The sequence below is a fragment of the Vulpes lagopus genome, chromosome 8, assembly GCF_018345385.1.
Source record: "Vulpes lagopus strain Blue_001 chromosome 8, ASM1834538v1, whole genome shotgun sequence".
NCBI lineage: Eukaryota > Metazoa > Chordata > Mammalia > Carnivora > Canidae > Vulpes > Vulpes lagopus.
The window spans coordinates 26,654,154-26,681,897 of NC_054831.1; the positions used below are offsets into that span (position 1 = coordinate 26,654,154).

The 27,744-nt window shown below is 35.3% G+C and overlaps 1 protein-coding gene across 9 annotated transcripts; it reads right to left on the bottom strand.

Moving 5' to 3' along the window:
• Positions 1 to 4,750: 4,750 nt before the first annotated feature.
• Positions 4,751 to 27,679, bottom strand: CEP44 (centrosomal protein 44). Of its 9 annotated transcripts, none has more exons than XM_041766001.1 (13): positions 27,174 to 27,679; positions 25,555 to 25,663; positions 24,653 to 24,684; positions 18,735 to 18,871; positions 16,041 to 16,188; positions 14,555 to 14,701; positions 13,887 to 14,006; positions 12,824 to 12,994; positions 11,647 to 11,853; positions 10,963 to 11,038; positions 6,787 to 6,908; positions 6,493 to 6,530; positions 4,754 to 5,708 (listed from the first exon to the last, which is right to left on the bottom strand). In XM_041766001.1, exons 4-13 carry the CDS (start codon positions 18,821 to 18,823, stop codon positions 5,666 to 5,668), a joined length of 1,161 nt encoding a protein of 386 aa, XP_041621935.1. In that variant the 5' UTR covers positions 18,824 to 18,871; positions 24,653 to 24,684; positions 25,555 to 25,663; positions 27,174 to 27,679; the 3' UTR covers positions 4,754 to 5,665. The 9 variants fall into 9 exon arrangements, with proteins under 9 accessions (XP_041621937.1, XP_041621935.1, XP_041621933.1 ...); XM_041765999.1 differs by having other exon boundaries at positions 25,347 to 25,663; XM_041765997.1 differs by having other exon boundaries at positions 27,071 to 27,679.
• Positions 27,680 to 27,744: the final 65 nt, after the last annotated feature.

A 27,744-nucleotide genomic window follows, 5' to 3' on the forward strand; every position in this document is an offset into this window, starting at 1 on the left:
GCTGACCCATCCAGGTGTCCCAAACACCATCAATTTAAATCAAATTTAAGAAGTCTTAAATGAGAAGAATTGCATTTTCTTAATCCCATTACTTCCCTCCATCTCCAGTCATCATAAACGAGTCACCCCAGCTCTTCGGTAGATTAAGGTGATGCCCTCCTAAATGGTTTCTCTGCGTCTAGCCTTGCCACCTCTTTTTCATTCTCCAGAATATAGCACTAAAATACATGCTTCAAAAACCCAAAATCTGGTTATTCTCCTGCTCACCTTTTCTACTAAATATAAACTGCCCCTGAGGCCTGAATGAAGGAACCTCTAACACCTTGCCCTACAGGATAGCCACTCTCTATGCTACTCCTAGTGAACGTCCTTTAAATGACCTTCCTCTTAAAACCTGGTTTATGCTAGCCCTTTTGCTTAAACCTTCCTTGACTAACCGTCATTCATCCGTTAGGACTTACATTAACAGCACAGATTAACAGCACTTCTTAGAAGACTTCTCTCCACCCCAGGTTAGTCATTATACTTTCTTTTAATTACTTACTAGAAGTTATTACTTATTTAACTGTCTTTTCCTGCTCAGCATCTAGCTCAGTGAGAACAGGAACCATGTTTATCTTGTTCTCTACCTATGGTCAGCGCCTAGACACACTGACATCCAGTAAACAGGTGTATCAACTTTTATTCTTAATTATTCATTAATATGCCAACAAAGTGTGATGATCCTTTTCTAGAACACATGGTGATTAGATCTTTCTTCAATACATTCCTTCCATTGAAAGGATAGAGCATGACTGACCAGACTGCAACTTTCAACTTGATAAAACTTATCTGGAAACCTTGATTATAATTTCATTATAATTTGATATTCACTTGGTCACCATTTAAGTTGACTGAAATTACTAGGTACCACTTAGTTTGTAATGAATAAACAATTAAACCCTAGGCACTAGGGGGAAATAAACATTGAAGAAAGATTGAAAACCAAAAGACAGAACCAATGGAGATTAACGTCGTATAAACAAACAATAAAACTGGTGTAAAAATCAAAAGTATAAACATGGCCCTAAAGCAGCAAAGAGATAAAAGCACACAATTTGGCTTCTGTAGTTGAGAAAAACCTTTTTAAGGAAGGTACAGTGCCTGGAAGATAAGCTGAGTGGGAGGAAAATCATCCTCAGCAAACGAAATAGCTAGTGTGCAAAGCACAACTGAAGAGCTACTAGGTCTATAGGTGATAGAATTGTAGGAGAGGACTGTGAAAATGTAGAAGAGACTGAAGAAAAAGATTTTCACTACCCAGGGTTTGGGCTTTGCTCAGTAGAATAAGAAATTTAGAGAACATTCTAAGCAATGGGATAGCATAATCTAAGGAACATTTCAAAATACATACTTGCCTATATAAAAGGAGGCTTGGCTGTAAGCAGGAAGGCCAGTGAAGAGTGCAAGCAGAGCACAGGAGAGGGAACACAGTGGTGATGGGAAAGGAGACAAAGGGGTAAAATGGTATAAAGTGTAGGACTTGGAGTTAGAGGTTAGGAGTAATCATCTCTGGCTAAGGGAGATTGTGTTGTGTTCTTGATAGAAACTGTCACTTTGTAAAAGAAACTAAAAACCAAAACCATTCTAATTGGGATTTAGAGAAGCTAATACATTCTTTCTTTACCAAGTGGAGGATAAGAGAAATGGAAAGTGAGTCAGTAGTAACACCCCTAAAAATGATCAGTCCTGGCACCATTCGAACTTGAATGAACTTTTACATTTGTAACAGTGATTGGTCCATAGTTTATTTTAAAACATTTTCATAAATATCACAACAGGGATACATTCTTAGAGTCTCAGAAATTAGTTTCAGAGATGGCAAAATAACAAAAGTAGAAACACTGTCTAGAGAGGACCCAGAAAGAAGGAACCTAGTCAGGGTAAATTTTACTGATAATAGCACGAAAGTGAAAAGCAGTAGGAGTAGATGAGAGACTTATGATCCGATCCATAAGGGATGATCAAAAGCTGTTTAAAAAAACAGGTATAGAGGGGATCCCCGGTGGCTCAGTGGTTTAGCGCCTGCCTTCGGCCCAGGGCGAGATCCTGGAGTACCGGGATCGAGTCCCGGGGTCGAGTCCCACATCAGGCTCCTTATATGGAGCCTGTTTCTCCCTCTGCCTGTGTCTCTGCCATTCTCTCTCTCCTCTCTCTCTCTCATGTGTCTCTCATGAATAAAGAAATAAAATAAAAAAGAATAATTCTAGTGCCTATTCACTAGGCTCTTTTAGGATTTCAACATCAAAGAGACTGAAGAGCTATATCCAATGATTTCATAAGTTGAATGTTGTCCAAGTAGTACATACCAACTTATCAACTTCAGGAAAGTGAATGATTGGATCTACAAATTAGGATTTATTACACAATACTCATATCTCCCATCTCTCTACATCCCACTGTTCAACTTTTTTGGGTAATTAGTATTGTGATTCTCTGCTTTTCCTTTTCTTACCACCCATCCATAATATAAAATTCAAATAATTTATACATTTGGGATGCTTAAGCCTTCTGTTTTTAGTTTTAAAATGTTGAGTTGAACATTTTGCATTTGAAACCCTTTTTTAAAAAAAATCAAATTACAATTTTCTGAGTAATTTTTAGTTGGCTTCAGAGAAAAATAACGGTCCCCATTCCTACAACTATTAGCTATAATAAAAATCATTATAAAATAGAAACTTTCACCACCACCACTCCCAAATAATATGCATGTTGCTACTGCTGTCAGTGCTGGTTTTCTAGCTGCTTTCATTCTGAGTAGTGTAAGGAACCTACCACGTTCACTAAAACATTAAAACTCAAGTGACACAATTAAAGTTTTAATTTTGTAGCTGAACTTTAAAGTTTCACACTCCTCTACCTCTTTACCTTCTCTACAACTTTCAGCTTGAAAGAAAGAGGACAGATGGACCTGGGGATTGTTAAAAAGTAAAAATTAAATCTCTAATGTTACTTGAGCTCCAAAAGTGTTGTAGTTTGTAAAACTGACAAGGTCCTTTAATTTTTAATGTTTCCCCAAGAGCCTGTCAATTATATAAAGCTGTGAGTAATGAATGGTATAAAATGCAGTTCCAAAGTCTTTAAGTTTTATTTTTTAGTGAATATATTTATTCCATGTACATTATATTAAAAATTCTAGGACAAAACATAGAACTATTTTTCTCCAACTCCTTATATCTTTGCCTGGGATTTTCACATTGTTGATGTTACTTGAGTCTAAGTAGTATTTTACTTTACGCATATTTTTAGCATTCCAATACAAGCTTTATCCAGGCCTACTCACAGAGTATAGTACAGGTAGGGCAGCACAAGCTGCAGATGACTTTGTTGGCAGTATAATAAATACCTTTTATCCGGGTTATGGGAGAATTAATGGAATGGAGTTAGTGAAAATTCCCATTAAAGGTTTAATAATGTAGCTCCAAGGAATCTCTCTAAGATTCTCCTCTCTTACTTTCTCAAGACTCTCATGTTAAAAAAGTGGTTTAAGGTTACAAGCTACTTACCAAATTATCTGAGAGAAAACTTTAAAAATTTTTCTACTATTTCTAAAAGAGTTAATAAATAATTTGGCTATTATTCAGTAACTTCAAAGTCAAGTTAGTTTTGTTTTCTGCAAAGATTATGCTGTCAGGGTAGTGTAGAGATTCTTTGTAAGTAAACATAGTGTATGAGTTGATTTTATTAGTTCTTGTTTAAAGTTGTTAAATAAAAATACTATAAAAAGTGGATTCCAAATTTCCAGTTGATAAGACATCTTTTACCATATTTTCAATAGCTACTTATATTTTGCATACTATATGTAAATTAGGACTAAAGAAATGTCAAATCATCTAATTGTATGTACAGTTGACCGCTGAACACAGGTGTCAGGAAGTCTACCCTCCATGCAGTCAAATCCTGCAAATAACTTTGAATTCCCCAAAAACGTAACTAGTAGCCTACTGTTGACCAGAATCCTTCTAAAAACATAAAAGATGATATAACAGCATCTTTTTAATGTTATATATACTACATACTGTATTCTTACAATAAAGTAAACTAGAGAAAAGGAAATGCTATAAGAAAATCATAAGGGAGAAAAAAATACATTTATAGTACTGTACTGTAAACAATCCATGTTAAAAGTAGACCTGGGCAGTTCTGCACCATTCATACCTGTGCTGTACAGGGTCAACTGTGTATGTATGCTATATATGGAAAAGAGGGACAGAAGAAAGAGACAGAGAAAAGGAGACTTATTTTTTCTGTGTTGCACAGGAAACGTGTTTTTTTTTTTAATTGAGTTTTTCAAAAGAGAAAATATCATTTTTGTTGGGAATCACTTGTTTTAATAAAAGGTAAAACATTGGCATATGAACCACAAGGTGGTGCTATAATTCCATGCTGGTACTGATATTTTTAAAAGTTACTAATTTTTCCATTAATAGCTGTATTATCTTGATTTTTATAATTTTTCATAATTAAAAAAATCTGATTTGGTTCATTAATTCTATAAATATTTACTGAAATTGTACTAAATTTAAACTTGTAGTTTTGACTTTAAAAACTCATAAGCTTTAAAGTCTAATAACCAAACAGAATACTAAAAAATGTTTTCTTTAGTTATTTCTACACAGAATTTTAACTGTTTCATGTGACAAATATCAAAATACACTTATAGAATATAAACAAAGAATAAATAAAATACAATCAGATGATCTAAATAATAATAAAGAAAAAATATTCCATTTTCCTTCCAAATAATGGAATCAATTTTCTTAAAGATTAACCAGGGCTATTATTACATTTTTTATGTATAAAGTTAAAAAAAGATCATCTGTCTAGTAATGCATTTGGTAATTTAAAGTGAATTTCATTTTTCTCTTGATTTAAGTTCATCTAAGACCTTTCCTCTCTAGAAAAAATAGAACTTCCCATCACTTAAAAGAAAACAAAAAACCATACTGTGTATCTTGTAATACTGGATGGCCACCATCTGTGTCTGTGCTGCTGGTCTTAAAATGTGTTATGGAATAGAGCACTAAAATACTCAACACATTTTTCATGATGAACTTTCTGACCAGTTTCCAAATACAAAAAGAGAATCATACCTTCACTCTTTCACTATTAACTGAAAATGTATTACTGCTTTTTGGTTAAACATAAAATCACATTTTTATTTAATTTTCAATGAGCATTTTTAACTTTTCATTACAACATATTAGTCAGTACAGACGGCAAGATGGTATGCATGAGAGCCTCATGGGTACAATACACAAGTCCCAATTGGAATGTTTCCAACAGGATGTAAACCATAGTCCACAAGCCTGTACTTTAAAAAACATATTACTTAGCACACTGCCAACAAATGTCAACACAAAAATACAGTGCTGTAATGACTTCACTCTGTAAAAGAAATATATTGGCACATAGGTTTTCCTTAGAAAAGTAAAATAGAGTAAAGAAGTGTAATCATAGCATAAAAATAAGTATTTATTCAATACTGGAAAAAACTCATATGCCAATTGGAATTCAAATTCTTCATAAAAATATTGCAGCATATTAAAATTTATAGAGAATTCTTAAAATATACAACATGTACAGTAGCCAAAGTCCTAGAGAAGTTCCTGAGAAAATTCTAGAATTAATGATTTGGACATTTCAGTAACTCTGCAGTTTCTTCAAACCTGAAATATAAGAAGTAAATAACATTAAGCAAAAAAAAAAAAAAAAAAAAAAAAAAATCCTAATAAGGCATAGGATTTAAGTGGCTGAAATTATGCTTTTGAACCTAAAATAAATCTCAGTATTTTTCTTATGTATGGATACATAATAAATTAAGGATATACTATGGTCAGAAAGAAGAAACAGCAACCAAAGTCAATTATGAGTCTTTAATTTTTAAAGCATAAGTTATTTTAGTGCTTATTAATTTTCAAAGCAATACAGTTAAAGTAGTGGGGTGCATAATCTAATACAAGTTCATTTCATATTTCCTTTTAAGTGTTCTTTAATAACCATTTATAGCTTCACATCTGTACAAGATACAAGTATCATTTTTAGTATTACTTTACCAATACTGTCTGAAAGGCTGGCAATACTTTAACAATACTTAAAATGTTTCCAAACTCTCCACCTACAAATATTATTTATTATTTCCCTAAATCAGTTATCAAAAGTAGATAAGACTCTTGATTAACTTTCAACCAAAAATATCTCTGCACTGTTTAATCCCACAATTAATTCCATTAACAATGTTTTACATCACTTGTTGGAAACCAAAACAGTGACTCATCTCACAAACACATAACTGTAGGTGGATTTATTATCCACTGGAGTCCTGAAGGAAATTCCACACCTGATTGAGAGACCTTTAAGGTTTGAAACACATATGCACTTTCTATATATACTGTAATCCAATACAATTCCCTATAGAGAAATGAATTTCTGTTGCCCCTTTCTGTTACTTACATTTTTTTCATCCTTTCCATTTTCTGGATTGTTGTTTCCTTTAATTTAAAAAGCAACAAATTTAGGCGATTTCTCAAAGTAAACCATCATCAAAGATGGACCACGAACATATAAAACCCACTCTAAAACATTGCATAAAGTACTATTTACTTATCATAAAGAATTTTAACGAGAGATTAAGATTTACAGTTGCACTATTTTTCTTGCCAATGGCATATACAACTAAATCTAATGCTTGCTTGTTCTCCTGACCTTAGAAAGGAAATCATCTAAGCAGTTGCCAGTTTTTCTTACCTCTGAATTCTCTTTCAAACCACAGTAACTAGTAGTTGAGGTTCTGGGAGTTGAATCTGATGACACAGTACTATAGCCAGAGGAAAGAGGAATACTTGTTTGCCTCTCTTTGCTTTCTCTGTCTGTGGGGAAATTAATTTTTAGGTTATCTTTTCCTTTCACTGTGGAGTCATCTAAATATTTTATGTATAAATGGAAGAAAAACAGACATTTTAATATGAAGTGGCTAATAGTACAGACCCAGATATATTTTTACTATTCTTTTAAGATAACAACCTAGACATAGAGATCTAGATGTTAAAAATAGGCCAGCAAAAGTTACAAAAGGTACTATTATGTTTATCATAGCAAATCAATTGAATAAATAGGCAAGTTCACAATTTTTAAGTGACTCGAGAATATTTTCTTAAAGTGGTGGTAACTATGCCACCACTTGGTTAGTTAAGTAACACTGACTATACTTTTTAAAAGTTAAGAAATATTCTATCCTAAGTTAAAGTGTATGGAAAAAACAATGCTTAAAATTCAGGGTTTACAGATTTTTTTTTCTAAAGAACTGAACAACTTTCTACTTCCAGTATGATGATACCATTTATTCAACAAAATGATGGTAAATCTTTACAACTAAATCAATTATAAAACATCACAGATAAGACAAGCTGCTATTAAATCAATTCCATAAGCCCTATGTTTTATAGCCAAGATACAGGTAGCTTCAAAATTGAGGCCAAAAAAAAAAAATTAGACACCCATTTAAACTGGTTTACATGAGGACTGTTTTATTGTAAACCTAGATAGACAACCTCAATTAGGGAAATAGTACTACTACCTGAGGACTGAAACAACTAGAAAGACTTACTTTCATCTCACATGGAGCCAGTCTCTTTTGTCTACTTCTCTTACCTATTTACTCCATTCCTCTGCTTACTTATCAGCATGAGTCTGAACAAAATGGCCAGCTCAGCCCAGGCTCAACATCATTTGACTAACTTAGTATCCTAATACCAAATTCCCAAGGGAGAGAAAATGATCTGGCTCAACACCTTTTGGTTTGATATTCCCTGGATTAGGTGTCTACTTTCGATCCAGTTCAATCAAAATCACATTGTACAACCCTGAAGGTTAGGGTTGTACAATTAGGTTAGGTTAGGGTTAGCTCAACCCAGGTCTTTTAGCAGGAGCTGTTGGCAGTAGATGATTTCAAGGAATAACTTGAAACTAAGAAGGAACTATATCTACCATTCCCCACTCTTGAGTTATTTTCTATGAATAGAAGTGTCCTTTGAAAGTATTGAATTATGCTGTTCAAAAATTGCGGAGGGGGGCGGGGAGTCCTAGGACAGGAAATAAAGAGTGGGAAGACAGAATGAAAGGTGAATGGAAGGTAAAGGAATGGCTCTCTAGATTCTGCCTTCTGGGGCCTAGATTGGAGGGATCTATCTAGCCTCAAGGGTGTACTTCATGATGGGAAAATGCTGGTATTAGGCAGGCTAGAGTGGCAATTCGAAGAGCCACACAGGGCATTACAGAGATTACAGAATGAGGCATGCACTAAACACAGGCCATATTTAATAGTCAGATCAGTTAAGTGTGTATTACTTTCTGTGACAATTTTTCCTATTGCTTTCCTGAGCTATTGGTATCATCTTCCTCATTTAAACATAATGGCTTCTTAGCTGTGCTATGAGAGTGTGCTAAGGCCATTGTTTTGGAACTTCAGAGTCACCACTAACAGATCTCTGTGAAGACAGGGGATCTCTAAGATCAAGATTTCCTAGCCAACTCTCTCCGCATGGCCCTCAATCTTTCACTGCCAACTTTGGAGAATTATGACCTTACTGCATTAAGAGAACTAGTTAGGTCTTTTGCCATTTAACTGTACAGGTATCTCCCAAGTTCACATTATGCCACTTGTCTTTTACAAAAGACCCACATTAGTATCTGTTTTTACTAACCAAAAGAAATCAAGGAGGATGTTGACTTTTATGAATAAAGATGAAAAATGAAAATAGCGTTCAGCGCTTGTTTTGTAGCAAGTCATTAAAGAGGCATCACACACCCTGAGTAGTGAGAGTGCCAAACTCCTTCCCTGGCAGTTATACTCAGCATCTGAGCACCAGGGCGCCACAGCTTTGAACTGTTTCTGTAAGCAACTGTGCTTTATCACAATTATGCATCTGTTAGCAAGATGTGTCCTTAGGTATCAGAAAAGCCTAAGAAGGGTTATTTTTTGGGTCTAGAATGCCCCCAGTTTTCTTATGAATCTAATTGCTTATTTGCTTTATACCACTTAAGCTTATGAAAGGTTTCACAGTAATGCTCTTCTTTCTGATAGCATGGAAACCTGAAATTTGTAAGCCAGTACTTCCCAATCAAGAAAAATTTATGTCCAACTGATTTCCAGATATTTTGCCCAAGTATTTCATACATAATTTGAGATTTTCAAAAGTAAACTATTTTTTCCCAAACTTTCTCCTTAATTCTCTATTTTATTAAAGAGTAATGATTATGTATCCAGTCACACAAGTCAAACACAAGTGGTCAGTGTTGACTTTTTCCCTCTCCTTTACCACTTCTGTCAGTAATCAAGGCCTAACAGCTAAAAAAAACTCTTCCTCCTTATCCTCACTATTATAGCCTTAGTAGACACTCTCACTATTCTGAAATAAAATCACTGACTCTACAAATTACTGTCCCTGTGTTACATTCCTATAATGAATCACTATTCTGCTTTAAGATGACTAATAAAACAAATCCGATCCTATCAGCTTTGCTAAAATCTTTATGACTCCCATAACTCCATGTTTTTGTCTTTCTACTCTTCTGCTTCAATTTCCTTTATATGCCCACATGTACCCTTCCTTCTAGTTTATACTGGAACAACAATTTTGTGATACCATAACTTGATTGACACTTTTCTTGGGAGGAAAAAGCCACAAAAAATATCAAAGCAAAAACAGAGAGAGCCTGAGTATCCTCACTGTATCCTCTACTGAATATAATTTCATAGAAAATCAACATCACATACCGTCACTTCATTACCTTGATGAAACAAAAAAAGGACTACTCTGTCATGTATGATTATAAACAAGGACACCATGTAAGCAGTAACACACAAATGACCAAGTATATTGTCTCCCAAATAACATGAGTGCTTCTTCTTTCCCACTGAAAATTTCAGCTTTTCATTATTATTAATCAAACAGTTCCTGCTTCCTGATAGCACTCAAACTGGAAGAACCCTCACTTCTTTAAACTGTCACCAAAATCACTCAGCATAAACCCAAGCCTTATAATAAAAAAGCCTCTTCTCACTGATTTTTACCAAGACACCAAGTCACCTTACAGCTCCCCATGGAAACACTATTTCTGATAAAAGTCACAAAAACCATTCCTAACTTAACATAATCCTAAAATCAGATTGAATTATTGCTCTTCCAAGTGAGATAAAACTCTGCTTCCATGCAGCATGTACATATAAGGTATAAATGTAAGGATTTATATATAAACTTGATTCTTCAATTGGTCATGGTCAGATTATAAAGTTTCTGAATTTATAATCTAACCCATTTCAGATGGTGGCCTGTGTACTCATCAAAGTCACAGCACAGTGGTTTAAACTTGTATATGTGTTAACTAAATGGCTTAAAGGTATGCTATGTAATCATGTTAGTAAAATTATAAGCATGAACATGCAAAAGCAAAGTTGGAAAAGGCAAAGTTTTGCAAATAGCAGGGATTCAATATTCTTTCACTATATAAAAAAAATTGAGCTCTATATTCAGATATTGGAGATAGAAATACAGACCTAATTTCTGTCTGCTAGACAGCACATAAGGTAAGGATCTTGATCTCAAGGATCTCAGAGTTGAGCTTTGGAATTTGCTAAATAAATGAATGAATGATAAATGCAAAGAGGAAACATTTTATCAAAACAGAAATGTGTAGTCTAATAAATTTACTGCCCAAACCACTATGTCATGTAAGATAGGTAAGCTGGCTTTTTTAGCAATCCTTGACTTCAGCAGTCTGTAAATTCAATACTGTCTTTGTTCCAGGAGTTCTGCAGTTTCTAAAAAATAAGGCTTGGGAATATTATCAAATATCAATATAAATCATCCTCATGAAAACTCCTTACCATACCACCAATACCATTGCCATTACATTAGAACTTACCAGGATTCAGAATATCTATGTCATTACTAGATTCGTAGTCTTCATTCAGTTCACTGAAGTCTATATATTCATTATTCTGAAATAACAGATTTTATTTAGAATAAAAGGAAAAGAAAAATGTTCTCCTTTTATATTCTGCTAAGCATAAAATAAAAAGACGATATGATGAATGTTTAAACATTTTTAACTGAACCCGAAATGGAAATCCTAAGTAAAAAAAAAAAAAAAAAAAGACTTAGATTTGACAAGGCAAATTTAGTTAACTGTTTCTATGAAATTTGATCAAAGTAAATGAGTGATAAAGGAAGTCATAATTTAATTTTTCCTGTCCATTTTTCTCTCTTTTCCCTGTAAAACTAGGAGGCCATTTGTGCTAAAGAAATATAATTTTAAACTTCTCATAAAAGTCAAACAATCCTACCTTATTTTAAATGCTTCGAGGATTAAAAGCTCTAAAAGCTGAACCTACAGTTTTCCAGATTATTGTATTTGATAAAAAAGAAAAACACTAACTGTAACAGCAACAACAAAATGGGTTATATCTAAATAGGACCTCATTTCAACTAAACATTTTCCCACTATCTTAATAGTCTCTTAATTAACTTTTCTAAAATGTACACTTAACAATGAATAAAAACTTGATTATATCTGAGACATCCTATAAATATTAAGTAAAGAAAATACCTTTTTAGACAGCAGCATTTCTGTTTCAAGAAGAGTGACACGACTTAGAAGATTAGTCCAGGTTTTTTCATTTACCATCACTTTTCCTTTCATTTTTTCTTCCAAAGATTCTAATCTACTCTCTACCAAAGCCAGTTTCTGAAGCTTTTCTTGGCATTCAGTAAGCATTGTCTGTAGTGCAGTAATCTCAGGATTAATTCTAATATCCTAAAATGAATAGAAAGGTTAAAAATCATATTACACAAACTGAAATTCCTTTAAAAATCAACATATCCCCATTTTCACTGCACTGTGTTGTTTCAATAGTTACAGCAGGCAGTATAGCATGAGAGTTGAGTGTGATCTGTAGAGGCAAGATGCTTGGGCAGTGAAATTACCTCATCTGAGGTGTATAACCCTGATGTCTCAATTTCCTCATATATACAAAAAAAAAAAAAAACTCACAAAAACCCCCCAAAAACCAGTATCTACTTAATGGGGTTCCTGTGAGAATTAAATTAATTTGCATAAAGCTCTTGGAAGAATACCTGGTGGTATGATAAAACTGTCACTAACTAGCTTTTGTAATAGCCCTTAGCACAAAGCTAAGAGGGAGTGGCCAAAAAATGACAGTGCATTGAGACTATTCAGTTTGCTATACATGGGAAATAAGTTTAATGACCATGTGGTAGATTTTATAAAGGACAACTTGTATACCATGATATACAGAAGTTACCAGATACAGAAGAAAGACAAGTTTAGCAGGAGCAGTATGGATTAGATGCTATATAATAGGGTCTGTGGCAATGAAATAACGGGAAAGGTATTCAGAAAGTGAGAGAAAAGGACCCAAGGGCCCAAAAAGGAAAATGAAGGAGATAGATAGTAGAGAACCCACATGGTACAGAGTAGTACCATCTCTATCTCTTGCCAGACTATAAATTCCCTGAAGCAAAGTACTATCTCTTATTCATCTTTGCCTTACCCATAACACCTGGCCCAGTACCCTAAACATAAGTAGGAAATATCTGTGGAATCATATACAGTAGACTTATTTATTCTTAAATAATGGTAACAAAGGTGTTGTGTCATGGTTAATAATTTGAAAGCTTAGAGACATTCCAAAGCTTAGATGCTTAAGTAATTATGTCCATCAAAGTAAATACTGGCATCAGCTAAAGAAGTCCAAAATTCTTACTTGTTGTTCAGACTTGATTTCAAGGAACTTTACTTCAGGAACCTTTATTTCAGTAGTCTTTAAGTCACATACATCAAATGCTTCTCTAACATCTGTTACGGTACTTATTGTATCTTCGGGAATGTTAAGGCCATCTTCATTATACAGGTGACGGATCACCACAGCTTTTTTCTGCACAGAAAAAATACATCAGAGATGCATTAATAGTTTTCTCATATAATTATTTTAAACATAAACGTAGTAATTTTGCAGAAGAAATATCCATCTTCCTTTTAAGTATTACAAAAGTGTATTTTTAAATGTTTTAAAAAAGATTTTGTTGATTTACTTGAGAAAGAGGGGAGAGAGAACAAGAGAGCGAGACCATGAGCAGGGAAGAGAGGGAGAAGCAGGCTTCCCATGAGTAGAGAACCCGACTCAGGGCTTGATCCCAGGACCCTGAGATCATGACGTGAGCTGAAGGCAGATACTTAACCAACTGAGCCACCCAGGAGCCCCAACATTTACAAAAGTTGAAACAATATATTAAGGTATATGTCAAACACTATTGATTAAACTGTTATTTATATCATTTATATTATTTTGTGTAATGATGAAATTGTGGTCATGATTTTTAGAGAATTATGTACTAAAAAAATTGAAATACCTATTTCAATGATGTCTGAGATTTGACTCATTGTTTCAGATTTGGGGGAAAGATGTTGGAAAAGTGGTTATAGTACTTTTAAAATACAATTAAGGAGGGGTTGATAAACTGCTGATAGTGAGAAAGGGTACTTGAATTTTTTTTTTTTTTTTTTTTTAATTTAACAGAGAGAGAGCGCATGCACACAAGCAGGGGAGCAGCAGGTAGAGGGCAAGGGAGAAGTAGGCTCCTCACTGAGCAGGGAGTCCAATGTGGGGCTTGATGACAGAACCTTGGGATCATGACTCAAGCAGAAGGCAGACACTTAACTGACTGAGCCATCCAGGCACCCCAGCAATGGGTACTTTTATAAACGTTTGACATGTTCCATAATTAGATAATTCTTAACACTGAAACATTTTCTTTCAATTTTCCTACCTTTCCTGAAGTTATAAACCTGCCAGTGCTGTCCATGCCAACAGATTCTGTAGATGTCTTCTCAGTGCTTAAAGGTTCTGACTTAACAGAACTGATTTTCTTTCTTTGTTGTGATGGAATCTTAAAAAAAAAAAAAAAAAAAGTATTAAGACTAATTTCATGTGAAAGCTGACATATTTAAATTATATTTAAATTTTCATATATGGCCAAATAATAAGTATCTGATGAGACAGGTCTTTTGAAAACTAAGAAGTGAGGAAATGTTTGATTTATTTTATTTTTTTTTTAATTTTTATTTATTTATGATAGTCACAGAGAGAGAGGGAGAGAGGCAGAGGCACAGGCGGAGGGAGAAGCAGGCTCCATGCACCGGGAGCCCGATGTGGGATTCGATCCCGGGTCTCCAGGATCGCGCCCTGGGCCAAAGGCAGGCGCCAAACCGCTGCGCCACCCAGGGATCCCATGAGGAAATGTTTGAACTGTTAGCTTAGGACTAGTAGTTCAAAGTCACGGATGCTTAAAAACAAGTGACCAGTACTAAAAGGAAACATCAGGTGTGAACATTTCAATAATTGTACTTCTGTGTTAGTTTGCTATCTAGGGGATTGACTTTATACATTAAAATACTGGGCCACTTGGAATAAGTTAAAATGAATTAATAAAATTACCTTCTCAAGACTACTTAATTCCTTGTGCTTTTTCATCACACAATTCAAAATATCACAAATAATTTGGATTTTCCATTCTGCAAATCCACATTGGAGAAACTGCTTTTTTGTCAAGATTGGTTTATAATTAAATTGATCACGAAGAAGCTGTAAAAAGGGAATAAATCAAAATCCAAAATGATAAATGGCCATCTGATCAGGAATGTAAAACCATCCCTGAGAGGAGAAGGGAGGATCAAGCCATTGGATTAAGGGTACTAAAGAGATTTATTAGGGTGGTGTGAGTCATGACCAGGTAGGAGAGGTATTCGCAGAGAAAACAGGTAGCTAGGAAGTAGCAGAGAATAGATGGCTGTCCAGGGAGATGAAAAAATATAGCCCATGATCAGAAAGTTCAAATATCTTCATTGGTACTAAAAACCTCCTTAACTTACTAGATAATAAATACCATACCAGATGTCAGAAAAATAATTTAATTCTTCTAGCACATGACTTCTTAGACAAGTTAGTAGGCCTGAGTTTCAATGTCTCATTTGTAAAGTGAGAGAAATAGATCAACTAGATCAGCAATTTTCAAAGCGTACATTACAGAACCCTAGGATTTTTTAGAAGTGCCTTTTAGGTTTGCATAGAAGCTTGCTGGGGTTAGAGGCAAAGATAGGGAAGATGAGACATAGACTCTGCACATAATAGGTCCCATTTTTTCAAATGCAACTCACTACTTAAAAAAAATAAATTGATTTGATAAATGGGTTTTATTTTAACAACAGTGAGAAAACCAGTGAGTAAAAATTAATGGTAATCTGAAGGTATTTTTCTAATCATGAGATTAAGTTCAGTATATATACAGTACAAAGGTAGATACTAGAGTACATATAAGACATGGTCCCAGGAAGCCTGGGTGGCTCAAGCGGTTGAGCGTCCGCCTTTGGCTCAGGGTCCTGGGATCAAGTCCCATATCGGGCTCTCTGCTTGCAGCCTGCTTCTCCCTCTGCCTATGTCTCTGCCTCTCTCTCTCTCTTCTCCCTCTGCCTATGTCTCTGCCTCTCTCTTTCTCTTTGTCTGTCATGAATAAATAAAATCTTAAAAAAAAAAAAAAAAACAAAAAAACACATGGTCCCAGACCTCAACAAACATAAAATCTCAAAGCTGTAGTTCCCTCTTACAAATAACTAAATTAATCATAAACCTCACAAACCACAAACCTCACTCAATAGTCACATTTCTAACTTCTGCCAATATGCCAAATTTTACTAACATTTGATATAAAAAGAGCAAATGGTAACCAATGACAAATGTTTACCAACTGCCACTTATTAGATTATAAAACATAAAGGAAACTTAAATTATATCTTGATTCTAATAGGGACTGCATCCAAATGAGAAATGCATTTGAAAATATGGGTTGCACATATATTTAAGGGATTATTATAAAACCCTTAAATCATCCAATGACTCCTGAAATAATTCATAAACTCAAAAATACCTTATAGACAGTATCTACAAAACGCAAGTCATTCTTCGCTATGAGCTCTATGTTGGATTCCATCAAAAGTTCTGCTATATAAGGTGAATATGAGGTAAGGGAATAGCTGATGATGGGCAAAGATGCTGCTGTATCTCCCTTTACCAAACTGTTCAGGAGAAAAAAGAAAAGATATTTAATGAACATAATTTCACAAAGTTAGATTAAGAAATATAAAATATGGTGTCAATAATTTATAAATTAATCCAAATAATTAGGAGATACACAAAACCCTTTAGATTCTATCCCCTACTCTCAGTATAGCCAAATTACTATGACATAAGTTATTAAACATTTAGCTCTTTAGTAATAGTACAGTCTATTCCCTACAGTATTTGAGTTTGCAAAGTTCAGCTTTACTTAATCAGTCCATTTTCTCTAATTAAATGTACCACCTTATAGTGCTCAAGTACACATTATAGTTTTGCAAACACTTGTTTTAGTACTTCATTTGCTCTTTATAATAAACCTGCAAAGGTAAAATATTATGAATTCTATGTTACAGAGAGAAAAACAGGGCTGGAAAAGGCATCTGCTATAACAGGGTTGATCAGTTTGCAATCTACCACTTATATCTGTGCCGTAATAGATTATGCTAATTTCTCCAGTCTAAAAAGGTATCATTCTTTTCTGCCTGTTATTTGCTCTTATGAATTATTTGACAAATCTCAAGCCTTCTAGGAAGCCATCTTCAACGTTCTGATCCATACTGATGTTTCGAAGAACTGAGTCTCAGAGCATTCAGTGTCTAATGCCTTAGCTCGGTCTTGTACTGTTTTCTATTTGTCTACACATATGAACCTTGTTTTCTCAATTGAAGTATCTTCACCGATTCTCTCACAACAAAGCAAGGAGGTATTTGCTTAATTAGCCAGTTATGTGTTCAACCAAAGTAAAAATGTACTTACAGAAAACATTTATTTTCCACAAAATACAAGACATACGTAAATTTCTCCATCCTTACTCAAAATTTTTTAAAAAGGCAGAGAACAAGTGTATAATGATAAAATTTTATTTTTCAGGACAAAACACATTATTTCTTTTACATTTATGGGTACAATAATATTCTACCCAATGAGAAAACTGATCTGACAACCTTGTTTATTAGTTCAAAACAGAACATATAAAAACAATACTTTCGAACAGAAAAATCTGTCCATTTTATGCACATTAGGACTAGAAGACAGCCTGGTCTACGTTTAATACTTCTTGTTTTAATTCAAAAATCTTGGTTATCTAGTTTTTAAAGGGCTTTGATTAGAAATAGTAATAAAACAGCTCTTATAAACTGGAACAGAGACAGAAACAGCAGATGCTGAGAAAAAGTTTAAAAATGGATAAGTAATAGAAGGAATCAAAATATGTGTGAGGGGAGTGTGTATGTGGGTGAGCAGAGTAATCTGAATTAGCAGCAAGTAGCATTATCTATTTCAACAGACCCAGAAGAGTTACTATGTTGTGAAATAGTCTAAATATTAGTGTTCTTAATGATACTCCCACATCAGAAAATCAAAGCTCAAATGCCATGCTCAAAAGATATGAGAATAATCAGTATATTTTCCAAGTATTTCCATCCAGAATGTATCTTAAAATGATGCTCCAAGTAGTAAGAAGAAAACATGGCTATTTGGACTGGTTAAGTCCCAGCAAGACTAGAAAATAGAGATTTCCTTGTTTTAATGAAGCAGGATTGGATTGGTATGTGCTGTGGGAACCTTCTGCTTCTCACAAAGAAGGCCTGGAATCAGCCATTAGACTTCAGCTTCCACCCCCTGTCCTCACTATCCTTTCATCTGCAGTTATCTCTTGGGGTTAGCTCTCCTTACTGTCCATCCACTCTTATAAGTAAAGCACATTACTTCCGGATTCTCTTTTTTTACTGTCTTAACCAAGTTTTACTCTACTACTAGAACATATACCTAATATGGACTTGTCCCTTGACATTTCACTCAATGAATAAATAAGTGTCTAGTTAGCTACTAACACGTGCCAGGCATAACTCTAGATGCGGGGATACTGCAGTGGACAAAACAAAGTACCAGTCTATAGTTTATATTCTAGTGGGGAATACTTTTAATTGATAATCCCAGGTAAGAAGAAAAAGGAAATATTAAGGGGTAGATGACAAGAGTACCATATTAGAAGAGCATGAATATAGAGAAATGCATGTCACTACATTCTACAAAAGCAAGTAAGTCATAGTTGGAAAGTGAAAACTACACTGAAAGGTTCAAGTGGGGTCTATTAAATGAGTTAGCTTAATAACAAGCTTTGTGCATGGTGTAAGTTGTCATAAGAAATCCATTAACTAGAATTTTCGAAATTAAAAATACCGTCTAACTGAATGTGAGAGGACATCCAATTATATAATTAGATCCATCATACTTTTATGAGTTTAAAAACTGTACAGAAACCATACCTTATATGGATATATATTGTGGTTCTACTTCTAAAAGGTGTTTTAAATCTGTTAGAATTTTTCATTGACCCATATTTGAAAAAAAAACAAAACTCCTATAATCCTCTGCTTTCTAAAATATTTTCATCATTTCAAGGAAAAATTTTAAACTGACCCAAGTAAAACCTGTCTTTAGGTCAAATCTTACCTCAAATCATTATCAAAAAGAACACAAGTAAGTTTGATACATAGCTTACCCTACACAATCCACCTCTTGAGGATAATTTAGCATGCGAAGCACTTGTTCTAGGTTCCGTAAGCTTCTTTTTAAGTCACCTGTTGCCATTATTCAACATTACATTCAACTCCAGCTTTCAATAATCTAATTTTTCACCTAAAAATAAATCCATAAAACACTGGTTAAAAAAAAAAAAAAAAAAAAAAAAAAAAACACTGGTTAAGTCTATTTCTGAATCTTCTCTATTTTGTTCACATCTCTTATAGGGACTTACTATATTTATTTTATCCTAGGTATTTTCCGCTAAATTATCTTTCCTACTGGTCCAGTACTATCGTCTATATACAGTATATTCCCAAATAGAAGATAAGCTTTTCCCCCAAATACTTTTTTTTCCTTACAAAAAAATAAGTTTGCCTTATATTCATATTCTTACAAAGTGTCTCATGGTACTCTACCAAATACTTTATTTTGAACAAAGTACCATTTGGGAAGAGACATCAACCTGAAATAATCTCCATCAGTGACTATTTTAGATGCTTATAAAGGTTACATAATAAAATCAGTAAAAAATGGAGACAAAGGAATTTATTACAGATTTAGTCATTATTCCCAGGGCTTTGAACTCATAGTTATCTATAAGATGTTTTGCTTAGAAAGTAAAAATTGAGTTAAAAAAATTAGGAATTGGCTGGTAAAATATGATGGGAGACAGAACATAAAGACTCCTAACTCTGAGAAACGAACTAGGGGTGGTGGAGGGGAGGAGGGCGGGGGATGGGGGTGAATGGGTGACGGGCACTGAGGGGGGCACCTGACGGGATGAGCACTGGGTGTTATTCTGTATGTTGGCAAATTGAACACCAATAAAAAATAAATTTATTATTAAAAAATAAATAAAATAAAATGGCTAAATGCCTCCTGGTCAAGAAAAAAAAAAGTATATGTTATCTTTATCTCTTTTGTTTAAACATCACTAAAATGAAAGTAAATGATTAAAAACCACATATACTCACCAGGGCAAAATGAATTAGAGGGGATTCCACATGATAGAAGAAGTATCAACAAAATCTTGGAAGATGGAAAGCAGATGAATAAGTGAAAACCAACCTAGCAGAGCAGAGACAGGCTAATCCTGTCTGCCCATTTAGGAGGAAACTACCAGCGCCAAGATAGGTTTAGAAACGAAGGCCCCTAATGCTTTTGAAAGACTAAGGGGTAAGGCCAAGGGGGTTGAAATAAGGATGATCATTTGAAAGTCCATGAAAGAAAGGAGCTGCTAAACCCTAGATTTTTACTTTTCCTCCCTCCCTTACCCCCTCCCACATACTTTGTTCAGCTAGGCAACTGCCTCTCTGCTTCCCCAGGTTTAGCAATGAGTTTTTAGATTATATCAGAGCACAATCAATAACTTTTTAAAAAATGGTGAGTTGTACATCATTAAAATTTAAAATTTCTTTTCTACAAAGGCATTGTTAAGAGAATGAAAAGATAGTTTACAGACTGGGAGAGAATATTTCCAAAACACATAGTAAATAAAATACTTGTTTCCAAAATATACAAAGAACTCTTATAAGAATAAGAAGAAAAACCCCAGCCAATTAAAAAATAGGCAAAATATCTGAATATTCATCTCACCAAAGAAGACATACAGATGACAAGCATATAAGATGCTCAGTATTACATATCATTAAGTAACTGCAAATTAAAAGAGAGACACTGCTACACACCTATTATAATGGCTAGAATCCAAAAAATTGATGATACCAAATGCTAATATGAGAATATGGAACAAAAGGAATTCTTATTTATTCCTGGAAGAAATATAAATGGTATAGTTGTTTTGGAGGACAGTTTAGCAGATACAAAGCTAAACAGTCTTAAAATTAGCAATCATGCTAACAAGGTATTAGCCAAATCGAACTGAAAAAGTATGTACATATTACATCCTGCATTTGAATGTTTATAGCAGATCTATTCATAATCACCAAAATGTGAAAGCAACCGAAATGTCCTTCAATAGGTGAATGGATGAAAACAAATGTGGTATCTTCACACAACAGCATATTTAGTCAGAAATAAGGAAATGAGCAGTGACAAAAAGACACTGATGGATCTTACTGCATCTTCCTAAGTGAAAGAAATCAGTCTGAAAAGGCTACATACTGTATGATTTTAATTATATGACATTCTGGAAAAGGCAAAACTATAGTGACAGTAAAAACAAGAGAGATGAAAGGTGGTTACACAAGGGCTCAGAGGGAAGGAGAAGAGAGGGTTGAATAAGTAAATGTAGGGGAAATTTTTAGGCTAGTGAAAGTATTCTGTATGATACTGTGATGGTAGACATATGACAGTATGTGTTTGTCAAAACCTGTAAAACTGTATAGCACAGAGAACCCTGATGTTTGTAACCTTTAAAAAAACATTTATAAGTTGGTAAACCCCAAGACAGAATGCAGACTGTGACAAGAGAATCTGTATTAACAATGTGTGAAACAACCTCATAGAAGTGGATAGGTGGAAAAGGTGCTAAGTAACTACCGGAAATGAGTGGAGCCTGTAAGGCTAAAGACAAAATCACTTGCATATAAAAACACTGTACCCTAGTTTATAAAGTTGTTTCCCATGTATTTATGAATTCATTGATACTTCTATGCATTCACCCTGGAATTGAACAATTAAGTAAGTAGATCGTAGGAGACAGGTTTCTTACTGCTAGGGTGGTAGTTTATAGATTAGTAAGGAGAGCAGACTAGAATGAGCCATGCCTGTCTAATCAGAGTTAGACACATCCAGAATGAACTTCATGTTCAGCTTAATATAGATACAGATAATTATATACTGAAGTACCTCTCGATACGGGTATACTAGCTGTCTATAAATGCATATGTCCTTTCTCTGCCAGCTGAAAGTGATTAAAAGCAACAACACCCCAGCAGTAAAGAGCACACTTCGTATTCAGATCTTAGTGTGTAATGTTGTTCTCCAAAAAAAGGACACGACTCCTTGGAGAAATGGTCAATTCTAAGACTGGCACAGAAAATATACAAGATGAGCCTGAAGTATTACATAGCTCCAGAAAATGAGAAAGCATACAAAAAACAAACCAATCCCAAAGGGATGGGGATTATGTCATTAGGACACAGGAAACAAATGAAACAGTTCCCAATAGTCAAAGGTGAAACTATCTGAATGACAAAATTAATACTATTGGATTATAATCCAAAGTATAAGCAAAACAAAAACTGAATCACTATAATTCAATACATTAACATATAAAGGATAAAATGCAATCATTTTAATACATTTCATAAAATTCAACATTCTTTTGTGATATAATTCTTAGAGGATATTAGAAATAGAAGGGAACTGTCTGCATTTGATAAAGAATATCTACAAAAACAAACAAAAACAAGACAATAAACCCTACTGCAAATGTCATACTTCATGGTGAAATATTGGAAGCTTTCTTTCTGAGACTAGGAATGAATCTTGTTTCCTCTCATTTCTCTTTAACATTGTAAGAGAGTCATAGTACAAAAATGCAAGAAGAAGAAATAAAAGTAATAAAGACTAAAAAAGAAGAAATAAAATTGTACCTATTCACAGATGACATAATTGTGTACAAGAATCCAAAAGAAATAAGTGAATTTTTTTTTTTTTTTAAACTTTTTTTTTAAATTTTTTTTTTTATTTATTTATGATAGTCACACAGAGAGAGAGAGAGAGGCAGAGACACAGGCAGAGGGAGAAGCAGGCTTCATGCACCGGGAGCCAGACGTGGGATTCGATCCCGGGTCTCCAGGATCGCGCCCTGGGCCAAAGGCAGGCGCCAAACCGCTGCGCCACCCAGGGATCCCAAGAAATAAGTGAATTTAGCAAGGTTGCTAGGTAGAAGGCCAATACATAAGAACTAGTTGTATTTCTCTGTTTCAAGTAATTATATGATTTTTAAAACAAATTTTCCTGTATAAATCAAGTAGCCTCAAAAGTATCATGAGTGGGAATCCCTGGGTGGTGTAGCAGTTTGGCGTCTGCCTTTGGCCCAGGGCTCGATCCTGGAGACCTGGGATCGAATCCCACATCGGGCTCCCAGTGCATGGAGCCTGCTTCTCCCTCTGCCTATGTCTCTGCCTCTCTCTCTGTGACTATCATAAATAAAAATTTAAAAAATTAAAAAAAAAGTATCATGAGTGTGTGAATAAATCTATAAAAGATGTATAAGATCTCAAAACAAAAAAATCCTAAAACTTTTAGACTTATTAAAGAAGCCCTAAATAGAAAAGTATACAACTTGTTTAATGATTAGAAGACTCAATAAATTGATCCATAAATCCAATGCATTCTCTTCTCTCTCTCAAAAAAAAAAAACAAAAAACAAAAAACACCAAAAGACCCATACATAAATGTAACATTTAGAATCAGTGAAATTATGCACAAACAGAACAATGGAACAGAAGGGTTCACAAAAAAAACATGCATATATTGACACTAGATTTATGACAAAGTTGATGCTGAGTAGCCCTGGAGAAAGGATGGTCTTTTTCAATAAATGGTACTGTGTCAACTTAATATCCAGATAGAGTAAATAAATCTTGATCCCTTGATGTGAATAGTACCTCACATCTTTTACCAAATTAATTCCAGGTTTGTTGAAGATCTAAACATAAAATGCAAGACAACCAGGCTTGCTGGAGATCATAGAGGAGAGTATCTTTGATCTTCAGGTAGAGAAAGATTTTTTACCTTATGAATGGACCACATTAAAATTAGCAACTCTCTTCATCAAAAGACATCTTCAAGAGAGTGGAAAGATAAACCACTGAGAGAAAAGTATGTTGTGGATGTATTAAACCAGCAAAAGGATTCATATCTAGAATATGTAAAGAATCTCCTTCAAAGCAATAAGAAAAAAGAAAGACGATAGAAAATGGGAAAGAGAACTGAACAGGAACTTTCTAAAAGAGTAAATAGTGAAAAGACATTCAATCTTATTTATCATTAGGAAATTCCAAAGTAAATCCAAAATGTGAATCTATAGAACATCTGAAACTCACACAATGCTCTGGAAGGGTAAATTAGTACAACTACTTTACAGAAAATTTTAGGGTGATATCCATTAAGTCTGACATATACAGGGCCTATGAAACAGCAATATGATTCTAGAGAATACATCTATGAAACAGTATGTGTATGTATATGTGCACCAAAAGACAGGAAAAATATTTGAGATTTTAAATGAGTTCATTTTTGTAAATACCGAAGAAAATACCATGGAACTGTATTTTTAAATGACTCATTGCAATGTGTAGAGTTTTCTTTTTTTTTTTTTTTAATTTCCATTCACCTATGATAGTCACAGAGAGAGAGAGAGAGAGAGGCAGAGACACAGGCAGAGGGAGAAGCAGGCTCCATGCACCGGGAGCCTGATGTGGGATTCGATCCCGGGTCTCCAGGATTGCGCCCGGGGCCAAAGGCAAGCGCCAAACCACTGCGCCACCCAGGGATCCCATGTGTAGAGTTTTCAATCTGATTCTCAAAGATTATTCCCAAAAGAGGTTCATATAATAAATATTGATAGGCAAATAAATGATAAGAAAGAATCTTTGTTAGTGGGACGCCTGGGTGGCTCAGCAGTTGGGCGTCTGCTTTTGGTTCAGGGTATGGTCCCGGAGTGCTGGGATCAAGTCCCACATCGGGCTCTCTGCATGGAGCTTGCTTCTCCAACTGTCTATGTCTCTGACTTTCTCTGTGTGTATCTCATTAATAAATAAATAAAATATTTTTTTAAAAAAAGAATCTTTGTTAGAAAAAGCTAAAAGGCTTCTAAACTGTAAGTCTAATCAAGCAGTAAGGCAAAGCTCAGTAACACACTTAAAAATATCTATTTTTAAATGTATGGACACTCCATAGAAGGAAAATATATAACAATACCTTGAATAACGAATCCTCTGGGAATGAAGCTCCTTTAAAATGAAGTCATAGACATTAAAAACAGAACAATTCAGGAATCAGGTAAAGTAGAGTTAGTATAATCTTCCCCCAGTCAACATTCCAGCAGTTGTCCAGGATACAAAACATCTCCTTACATACTTTCTCTGTATTAATAAGATCAGCAATTTGCAAAATCCTAAATTTAGTAGGCTTTCTATTTTGAGCCCCTAGCCACTCAATGCTGCTTTCCCCCCTTTTTAGGAACACAGTATCTTCCTGTTCCAAGACTGTTCTCCTTTAGGGATATGGTAAAGAACAGGTTATTGAATATAATTTATAAACATGCATGGATTTTAGTATTTTTCAGTTAATCAATTACTTCTAAATATTTACATTTTTTAGGCAGAAGGAATTTCAGGTACTGCCAAATGGAAGATAACTAGAAAAAGAGGGAGTGATTCTGAAATCACATTATACAAAATACTGGCCAAGAAAACAGACCTTATTTAACACCTTTTAGGATGACTAGGTGATAGACGGACATAGGGAAACAGTAAGAGAGGGCTTCCCAAGACCAGCCTTACTTCCCTGGGAGATGAAGTGGGAACTAATCTGGTTGTAACTGCAAAAAAATATATATATTATTAGGTACTGCCACTAGCCAATATAGTATTGTATTACGTTCCAGACCTACCTATCTTAATATGATTCTTCTAGGGGTACCTTTTCCATCTAAGGCATTCTATAACTTTTATATAAATTGTGTATCTCTCCACAGATTTCCTTTAATTCTTTCAAATGTATATTCCATGCTTCTAATACATGTAATTTTGTTTAATACTTTGTGGTATCTTTCCTTCCTCTGAAGTCCTGGAACATATGTCAATGTCTCAGATTTCTACCTCTGATAATGGAATTTCTGACAACAAAGTATGTCCTTGGAACACATCCTCTTCCATATCAGCAGAACAAATATTTTGAAGAAGGGTAAGATACAAGTACAGGTTGAATCTGCAGGTGAAGGAGATAAGTAATAAAACAGGATAAAAAAAAAAAGGGATAAAAGTGAGTATCATACAAAAAATGACAGCTACTGTTCTACATTTTCATGAAAGACTTTGCTAAATATATTACAAAACTGAAAAATACTAAAATTAAGGTATTAAAGGAAGCCCATCTACAAGTTACGTGCATTTTATTAGCACAGTACCTGCAGAAATGAAAAATAACTTGTAATTTTTTTAAGCTTGATTAATGTTTTCACTGTATAACCCTTATCAAAAGAAATGAAGAGAAGAACTATTTGTAGCATAGATTCCAACCATTAAGGTGTACTCAATATTGCTTCCTAGCATCCTCCGGAGAGGTCTCTACACAAGTCAGATCGGCCTAACTACTTTTATTGGGGGAGATGCAGGGATCCCTGGGTGGTTCAGTGGTTTAGTGCCTGCCTTTGGCTCAGGGCGCGATCCTGGAGACCTGGGATGGAGTCCTGCCTCCGGCTCCCTGCATGGAGCCTGCTTCTCCCTCCTCCTGTGTCTCTGCCTGCCTCTCTATCATAAATAAATAAATCTTTTAAAATATATATATATATATATATACTACTGGGGGAGACGCCGTGAAAACGGAATACAATAGCAGTTTATGATTTTTAATCTAGCTCAGTCTCCTTGCAGTCAGAGTTCCCAAATGATGCCTCCCCATGGAATGCCATTGAACTCAGAGTGATTTTTGTTCAGAATGAAGCAGGTACACGGACTTTAATGCTTACGGTCCATGGCTAAGAGTTTGTGACATATCTTACAATACTAGATTTTATCCAAAAACAAAACAAAACAAAACAAAAACAAAAAAAACAAAATAACACAAAAAACTCGTTATCAAAAATTGGAGGTAAAATTAAGCTTACGAAATTTCCGCAAAAGATACTCGGGGAAACACTGGTCTAAGAGATACGCAGAAAGGTCTGGAAAAGGAAAAACACCGAGAATATTGGGAGAAAAACAAAGAGGGTGCGGGTCGAGCACAGAGCTCAGTAGGCTTGCCATGTTCACATACAAAGTGCTCCCGAATGTAAAATATTTGTGGGTCGCTTTGGGACAATAGTCTTGGGTACCCATAATTTCGGAATCAAAATGCCCAAGACTGATTTTTTTTCCCCCTTAGAGAGGTAAAATAAATAAATAAATAATAAAAATAAAAATGAATAAAAAAACTAAATTGTCTAGAAGATGGAGAAATACAGAAAACCCAGGGAAACGCAAGCAAGGGAAACTCTCAACTTTTCACCTCTTCCTTCCAGTCCGCATCTCAGAGGAGGCTCATCTTTCCTGAGCTCAGAGCTTCCCACGGAAGGAATCAGCCCCTAACCCGCCCACCCTAACCCTAAACCGAGCTGGCTGCCACGATTCCCCCTACCTGGCTCTTTATCCTAAGGCAGGCCACACCGGTTGAGTCTACAGGCGGGGCACTTCTACGACTCCCCTCCCTCCGCTCGATTTAAAAGGACGAGAAGGCACACCTGGTCATTCGCTCCCGCCCGCCGTTTCGGGAAGGGCAGCAGAGGGAGGCTTCCCCTGCATAACCCGGGGCGCGCTGTCGCCGGCCTCCCCAGCAGCCGCCGAGCACGGAAGACGGCCCCGAAGGCCTCCCGCCCCGCTCAGCAGGGACAGGGGGAGGCCGCATAGGCGACCGGAGCGAGCCACCCGCGCCCAGCCTACAGCAGCGAGGAGCGGCGGCGGCCCGGGGCTCGCGTCGACCGTTTGTATTTCAACAGTGGGTGGAAGCCCGCCGCGCGCCGCGGCAAAACCTTCAAAGCTGCCGGCTCCTCGGTGCTTCACGATTCCTCGCTGCAGATTCCACACCACGTTTGTCCAGACCCCTGAGGGCGCTGGCTCTGCCGAGGCGCTTTTCAATGGCCAGCCCGATCCCAAGTTGCAGATTAAACGTTTGCCTGATGTTAGTGCTTAGAGGAGCTCGGGGGACGAAGTGAGAAACGGGGGATCTATAGCGAATCGTAAATACCGGGAACAAAAACGCGGCTTCTCTAAGGCTCAGAACCCTAACGTCACTTCCGGCAACAATAGGAAACG